General features: G+C 54.3%; 4 protein-coding genes across 4 annotated transcripts; 3 read left to right on the top strand and 1 right to left on the bottom strand.

Moving 5' to 3' along the window:
- Positions 1-337: 337 nt before the first annotated feature.
- Positions 338-2,010, top strand: CHGG_09860 (uncharacterized protein; the record flags this gene model as incomplete). Its single annotated transcript, XM_001227786.1, has 5 exons — positions 338-798; positions 855-961; positions 1,044-1,151; positions 1,274-1,632; positions 1,969-2,010. The coding sequence occupies 5 exons, from the start codon at positions 338-340 to the stop codon at positions 2,008-2,010; spliced, it is 1,077 nt and encodes a 358-aa protein (XP_001227787.1).
- Positions 2,011-3,481: 1,471 nt separating this feature from the next.
- On the bottom strand, positions 3,482-4,612 carry CHGG_09859 (uncharacterized protein; the record flags this gene model as incomplete). The annotated part of the gene is made up of 4 exons (XM_001227785.1): positions 3,482-3,699; positions 3,830-3,986; positions 4,428-4,455; positions 4,536-4,612. 4 exons carry the CDS (start codon positions 4,610-4,612, stop codon positions 3,482-3,484), a joined length of 480 nt encoding a protein of 159 aa, XP_001227786.1.
- A 920-nt stretch (positions 4,613-5,532) lies between these two features.
- Positions 5,533-5,897, top strand: CHGG_09858 (uncharacterized protein; the record flags this gene model as incomplete). The annotated part of the gene is made up of 3 exons (XM_001227784.1): positions 5,533-5,597; positions 5,710-5,729; positions 5,818-5,897. 3 exons carry the CDS (start codon positions 5,533-5,535, stop codon positions 5,895-5,897), a joined length of 165 nt encoding a protein of 54 aa, XP_001227785.1.
- Positions 5,898-6,085: 188 nt separating this feature from the next.
- On the top strand, positions 6,086-7,879 carry CHGG_09857 (uncharacterized protein; the record flags this gene model as incomplete). Its single annotated transcript, XM_001227783.1, has 1 exon — positions 6,086-7,879. One exon carries the CDS (start codon positions 6,086-6,088, stop codon positions 7,877-7,879), a length of 1,794 nt encoding a protein of 597 aa, XP_001227784.1.
- Between the last annotated feature and the right edge of the window lie 18 nt (positions 7,880-7,897).

Raw genomic sequence — 7,897 nt, 5'->3', positions numbered from 1 at the left:
CTATTCCAGCCCCGGTGTCCAGTCCAGATTCCAACTCAAGCCCTAGCAAAACAATTGTTTATTACCTAGGCCACCATTTCCATCCGCCACCACCGATACCGATTTCAGAAATTTCACAGTTCCTGCCTTATCTTTTCTTGGTGACCCTACATTTCGCCTTGTTCCATTTTCCCTACTCCTCCAACAAGCCGTGACCGGGCGTTAGAAAGATTGTGGCCCTGTTTCCCACTTCGCGTTTTTCATCCGCCCACAGCTCCATTGCCAACGAGATCAATTTAGTCTGGGAAACAGCAACGCTCCAGATTTTCGACGCCGGTCAGATCATTCGGCTCTTGTCATGGCTCGTCGTACACGTCCTGGGGCGAAGAAACACACTTCGCGGTCGAAGAAAACTTACATAACGGGCAAGAAAGGGAAACGACAACCCGACCAAAACTCCCGGTTCCCAAAATTCAGTCATTTCCCCGCCGAAATACAATGGAAAATCTTCCGCGAGGTCTTGAACGGCGACCCCCATTTTCATGTTCTCAGGGTCGGCCGTGTCGATGATGCTCATGCAGGAACATGGAAACTGTCTTTCTCTCCCGTCACGAGAAAAGAGGATAACTCGGGATACCGGATGTATGACGAACTTTCAAGTGTCAACCCTGCGGCTGCAGCGGCCGTGAGACATGAGTTGGCATTGAGGAGAAGGGGCCAGTTCGAAGGGCTACCTTTCAAGATCTTGGACGCCCGTATTGATGGTGCAAAAGACTTGATCGTTTTCGACTTTGCTAGGAGCACAGTCCCGGCGATGGGGTACTTCCACAACGATCACCAGATTTTGAATTGGCAGAGTATAGAATCTTCGACAGTGACAGCCTCGCGGAGCAGTTCCAAAACACGGAAAAGTTCGGCATCAAGTTGAGTCCCAAGCACTACTCCTGCCATGACATGGACGGCAATTTCCGCTGCGTCGACCGTGAGAATTGGGAACACGCGGGTCATGCCTCGCGGGACCGCGCGTGGCGTCTGTGCCCCAAAGAAGTAGCGGGCTTCCTGAGGAGCTTTCCCAAACTACGCCAGTTCTATGCCATCATCGATCCCCTATCACGGCAACAAGAAACATGACCTCATGGATCTCTATCTTAAGGGCTACTTTGCCGGCACCTGTAAGTGCTCCCCATCCACTCCTCCTTCCCACCCCCCAGTGCTATCAACACACGCACACAATCGCCCAACCCCATCTCCAACCACCCCCTCAACCACAGTCAAGCCCTAACCACAACCACAGACCCAACCGAACACCCCACCAACAAAACCCCCTTCTACGGCATCTCCACTCTCTACATCCCCCTCCACCACTCCGACGCCCTCCCCGCATTCGGCTTCCCCAACAACCCCAACACCAACCACCACCACCACCACCACCACCCCCCGCCCCACCACCCCACCACAAGCCCAGGACCCTTCCCCGCGCTCCAAGACCTGCACGACATGCACGACATGCTGGCCGCCGTGGCGGACCATTTCTTCCTGGATCGCCTGCCGCCGCAACACAGCAGGTATGTGGGTCCGAGCGAGTACCGGCTGGAGCGGGCGGCAAGGGAGAAGCTGGTGTTTGGGGTGCTGGTTGCGGTGGGGAGGGAGAAGGTGTGTGAGTTGGGTGGAGGGGCTTGATGAGAAGGGGGGGTTCCTAGTAGAAGGGGAGTCGGGCGTGGGGTTGGGGCGTTGAACGGGGGGTTGGTGTTGCTTCCGTTGGGTGGTGGTGCTGGGGCGCAGGGTTTGCGGGAGAGGCCTGGCGGTGGTCGAGGGTTTGTGGCGTGGGGGAGCTGGTCATCGCTAGGAGCGCGGAGGCTTTTCTTTTTGTTGTCATTTGTCGATTGAATGATGCCCTGGAATCGGAGCGTTTCCCTGCCATAGCGAATATATCCTTTACGCAAAAAGAAAATTCGGTGCCCCGGGCTACTTTCGTGTGACGTGTGCCAGAAAAGTCCGGGCCCCGACATCGAGACGAGCAACCCAACATGAACTCTGCGAGATTTCATTACCCTCTACCGAGTGGTACTGAAAAGTTGGCGGTTAGCACTCCACCTCCGTATACGGGCACCCCTAACAGGAAAGAAAACCGGTAATTGATGGTATTGGCGAGGAGTTCAGGGGTTGGGCTGGGATGGTGATATTGACCTTCAACATGATCCTACCAGTCAGTCTCATCAAATTTCGACAAGTCTAACACCACATCATGTCAATAGAATGGCAATAAGGGTATGAGGGTTTCAATACATCAATGTGTGTTGTAAGTGTGAAGTGCTTGGGTTGCATCGTCTGACTTGGCTTCCGGTCAACGGAATGACTGAACATGGATTTGCTCATTCCAAGACAAGTCAAATGGGGATTGGTTATTCATTGTGTCCTATAGATATTGTAGCCATACTTTGGATTTGAAAGAACGGAACCGTCCCTGATCTTTATCTCTTCACTGCCAAGCTTGTTGGCCAACAGGATTATCGAACAGAGGGTTCTTCTTCTTCGCCATGCCGCGAAGTGATGACTAAAACAAGAGTATTTAGCCATGCGTAGCCTTTTGTTTTGACTTGTAAGGCAGGAATGTTACCTCCCATCTTAGTAAGAATGGCAGAGCTGGGCGGGGCTGGGAACTTAGCAAGAATCCGTCCTCCTCTTGTACTGACCTCCTGCTGCACATACAACTCTTGACTCTCATTTAACTATCACATCGCTCAACCCGCAGCCCCCTCCCTCAAACCCAAGCCAATCAGGGCCTGTTTAATAACTCCTGGTGGCTGGTCAAAGATGTGCTAAACCACTACAATGAAAGCACAGCCGTGCATAAAGTAGTTGTGTAGATATCGTTGCTCAGGCACCTAAGCTTCGCCCACTCTTCGAGAGTAAAGTGTTTTAAAAAGACTAGATATCCTGGACATTAACAACATCTTTAAATTCACAATTCTGGAAACCCGCTGCTTGCTTTTCTAAATACCATCTGCTATCCACAGGTTCTAGTACCAGTCAAGTACGTATCTAAACACGACATACTGCTGAGTAAAGTGCCTTACTTTACTCGAACATCGCATTTTGAGATGCTAAAAAGATTCCCTCAGTTTTCGGTACTGCCGGAAGAAATCCAAAACAGCATTTGGAAAAAGTGTGTGCAGCATGCTTTACTCTCCGTACAAGCGATCGGGTTTTACCCTTCTCCTCCCAGAGAATGGGTTGAAAAGCAATCTATCGAGAACCCTGAAACGGTGTATGACACACAGCTCATCGAGGCACTAGAAAATGAGGGCTAGACATTCACGTTTGTACCCCCTCGCCATAAGGTGGGCCGGCACTGTGCATACTACGACAGCATTACGGGAATTGCAAGTGTGTGTCAAGCTGCACGCCAAGCCGTTCGGCGGGATTTGGTTGAAAGGAAATTGGGGGATCTGGATGGGGCTGCTGCTGATCCCGCTACATGTATTCAACCCCCATGGGCATCTCAGGGTGGTGGTAAATCCGGTGGCATTCTCGCCATGAAGGCACGGCGCCCAGTGGAAGACGAGGCTGACGAGCAAAAGTCTGTGTGCTCCTCATCATCAAACCTGGCTATCGGCTCGGGGTTGCCGCACGGAATCTGCCCCGTCCCCTTCAACCCGGAGATTGATGGTCTGTGGCTAGATTGCCCACTCGTAGCATGTAGTGCTAATCCTTGGAGCGCTGAAGGTTGGGAAGCAAACGATGATCAGAAGCTATCCTTGAGTTTGTCTCGTAAGTTTTTTTTTTTTTGGGGGGGGGGGGGGGAAGGAGGCTATTACAGTAGCCACCTTGCGAACGTTGAATACCTTACCATCGACTTTGACAAGGCGCAGTTTACAAAAGACTGTTTTGAGTGCTGGTGGACGCGTGCGAGGCGTGAGAGATACCTTGAGTGGCTTGAGTCGTTCCGGGAGACCACGTCTTCTGAGAGAGAGATGGTCAATCAGGTCTGCTTGCTCTGTAGTACCCTGGAAAAGCCAGATTTCGCACACCTCTCTGTGGGTCAGAAAAAGAAACCAAGGACTGACTGAAATATTTTGACGCTCGACAGCTCGTTTTGGATATCAAGAAAGGGGGAGCAAACGAGGCATTTGACGTCCGTAACCCGCCTGACCCGATCCCCCCGGTACTCTACCTCTACACTGCCTATAATCGACGCATGGCGACTTGGGACGGCTTTACACGGGACACGGTGACGTGGGCCCGTGTCGATAGAGGCTGGCCAAGCCAAGATCGGCCCGAGAATTTCAACTTGGAGGCTTTCCGTCAGACCTACCCAATAGTCGAAGAGGTGTTCGACGCGATGTGCCGTGAAGGTCGGGAAAAGAAATACCCACTTTATGCTTGCCTCGACGACTTCAAAGGCGATACATTGGCCTTTTACAACAATGTATTCGCAGACAGCGTACACTTCGGCGACAAGTTTTATCAAAGGTACTGTCACACGGATCATTACGTGGACTCAACCATCATGGACTCAACCATCGTGGACTCAACCATCATGTCACACGGATCACCACGTGGACTCAACCATCATGGACTCAACCATCATGGACTCAACCATCATGGACTCAACCATCATGGACTCAACCATCATGCCACACGGATCATTACGTGGACTCAACCATCACCAATCATTTTCAGAAATCAATGGCCACTCATCGGCCAGCCTCACTAATTTCATTGGCGTCCTCGTCAGACGCCCTTCCTCACCTTCTCACCTTCTCACCGAAACCCTTCATGTATAAGAAGACTCAGAATGTCAGATAGCTCCAGAACTTCTCTTTCTCTCTTCATGGACTTCTCGAGGCCATTGAAGATTATTCTTATTAATACACTTGGTTTTGCCGGTTCCCCCGGCAGCTGATTGTTCAAGCCCTGGAATTCCAGCCCTTGTAACAGGTACCGCCCATGGAAGTACGATGAAGCTGCGGGAGCCCCCATCTGCCCTGATAGACAATCTGACCCTACAGGCAGCTATCACTATCGGGATTGGTGCCAAGAGGCCCAATCAGTCGCCAGGCTCTGGCCGCTAACAACGCCGAGTCTGCATACGTTCTACGTCATTGACCGTAACATCAAGCCAAGGCCCGGCGCCAGCATCCCACCCGGAACAAAGACATTTCAAGGGAATGGGTGTGTTTTTGTCGAGGTACCAGAACCTACCGACCCTTCTCTTGAATCTGGCGACATGGACAGCTTTTGGCAGTATCCCGACGGCGGTCCTTGGGACGAAAATGTTTTTAGTTTCGGAAGGTACTTGTCTAAATGGATGGAGAAATACCGGGCACATATCCGTTGGATCTTGGGCCCTATAAGTCGGGGCAGAAACGTTGAAAACCCCTTTGAGAGCTCGGGTCGTTTTATTGCGGAATGTACAACTCCCGGGGTGGACTCTCCTCACAACCGTGCGATAAAAACTGACAGAATTCCGCCAGTTAAGGTGCTGGCCATCGTGGAATAGAAGTTAGATGCTGCAAGGGAGATGGGGGGTTATTCAGTAACTAACTCAACATGGCGAGTGTCGAGTTCCATAACAAGTGGTCAGGAAAAGGCATTAACACACAACTGCTCCACATGTAAGTGGATGTACTCAAGCGGCTGCATTGGCTGGGAGTACGGTGAGTGGCATATGAGGAGCAGATTAGCAGGGAGTAATAGAAGGACAACAATGGGAACAACTGAACATAGTGTATTGAATGTAATGTCTGGTAAGGTCACCTTTGTTTGCTGTGAAATATTGTGAGGGTAATTGTTGGTCGTTGACTCGTTTGTCACTTGCGCGCGAAACATTCACAGAAACACGCTGGGGAGACTGGGCAGCGAGCCAAGCACATCCAGGCTCAGGGGCTTCATGTGGAGAGATGTATCGCGTCTAATTGGCTGGATATCAGTAAATAAACACCCCAGTCATGCGGGTCCACGTGGAGGGAGGAAGCATGGGCATTGCTGCCTTGCGAAAAAACCCCATGACATGGGCACCAATTTTAATTCTTCGACTCACCTTGAAAGAGGAGAGGGTACCCGTAACCTTGAGAATTAACCCAAGGTCACAATTTCAACAACCATGGAGGGAGGCACAGAGACTCCAGAGCTCCCCATCGCGCTGCGGCGCACACGGCGTAACCTGAGCCAATCACGAGCGTCGTCTAGCAGTCCAGCAGCAGCTCCCAAACAAACACCATGCGCCTCACCCAAGCGACCCTCACGGGAGACCCTGGCTCTTCAAACTCCAAATTCCAGGAAGAGGCATGTTCGGTTCTCAGATCCAGGTCCGCAGTCGGCTGGGAAGGAATGTCAACCCTCAACAACTGGGTTAACGCCCATGATACGACGGACCTCTCTTTCTAGCAGTCGAACACAGCGTCGACGGTCCACCCCGGCCTGCCTATTTCCGTCAAACGGCAGCGGTATTCCGAGCCTAGACTCGCAAGGCTCTCCCTTTAGTGGTGAGGTCCATTTCCTTCCTCTCCGCCAAGTCCTGGATGGCCGTGTCAAGCGCCGCATTCGGCGCAATGGCCTGAGCGAGGAGATGAACACCATCTTGACCGAGAGGCGGCGACGGGCCGAGAAGGCCAAAGCGGAGATGGAGCGGCTCAAGGCCGAGTTGGCCGAGAAGGATGAAGAAATCGAGCGATTGCATGACGAGACGGTGGTGCTCGACACGGAGCGTGTGTGGGATCTGGAGCAACAGGTTGCATCACTGAAGAGAGAGTTGGCCAGCCGTGCCGCGGTCCAGGAGGTGCCGAGCAGTCCCCCTGTTGAATGGGCCAGAGCTGCCCAGACTCCTCCTCAATCCGACAATTCCATGGAGTATGACATCGACGATGTCGGGACAGAGTTTAGTGAGAGCGCGAGGGCCGAGCTGGCGTGCAGCACGCCCACCAGGCGAATGCGGGCAGCATCCTTTCCAACCCCTCCGTCCACAAGCCCCGAGCCGCAACCCTCCGAGACTCCCTGCCGACGTTTGCCCACGCCACGGTCCAGCATGGGCACTCAGGCCTCACTGCCAGACCCAGAAAAGCAGCAGCTTGAACAGCAACTCGAGGTCCTGCACCTCGAGGTCGCCAAACTAACAACCGCCCTGGAGTCCTACTCCGCCCTAGCCTCCCGACTATCAGACAAGCTCACCCCAGCCCTCCTCCCAACAACCCCATCCCCCGAGTCGTCGTCGTCGTCATCGGAAGAAGCAGCCCCCAACCCCCACCCCCTCGAAGCACAACTCACCACCATCCTACAAACCCTCTCCGACCGCACCGCCGCCCTCACCACCCTCGACACCACCCTCCAATCCCTCGGCTTCCCGGGCACCGACGCCTTCGAAGTACTCACCTCCCTCACCACCACCCTCCGCACGGCCCGCCTCGAACTCGAATACACCACCCCGGGCGAAAGCACACTCCCACTCACCGGCGCCGGCGCGCAGGTCCTCACCCAACTGCTCACCCACCTGCGCACCCTCACCCACCAAAACCGCGACCTGCACGATGCCCTCGACGAGTCCCACGCACTGACCACCTCCCTGCGCTCGCAGCTGCGCGCGCGCGTGGCCGCCACGGACGAGCTCGCCGCGCAGCTAGCCGACGCGGAGCGCGAGGCGCGCGAGCGGGAGGCGGAGCACGCCGCGGCGGTGGCGAGGCTGCAGGGGGAGCTGGCGGCGCAGCTGGCGCAGACGGACGCGCTACGGATCGAGCTGGATACGCTTTCGGCGGCGCATGCGGAGGAGGTGGCCGGGTTGGTGGGGGATGTGGCGGCGAGGGATGGGCGGGTGGGGGAGCTGGAGGCGGAGGTGCTGAGGGTGGGGGGGGGCGGTTGGAAGGTGCCGAAGGGGTTGGTCAGGGGGTTGAAGACAGGAGAATAGGCGGTTGGGGGAGGCGAG

The sequence above is a fragment of the Chaetomium globosum genome, genomic scaffold (assembly GCF_000143365.1).
Source record: "Chaetomium globosum CBS 148.51 scaffold_7 genomic scaffold, whole genome shotgun sequence".
Taxonomy (NCBI): domain Eukaryota; kingdom Fungi; phylum Ascomycota; class Sordariomycetes; order Sordariales; family Chaetomiaceae; genus Chaetomium; species Chaetomium globosum.
Note: the sequence above shows the minus strand (reverse complement) of the source record. Positions and strands in the feature narration are given on the sequence as shown.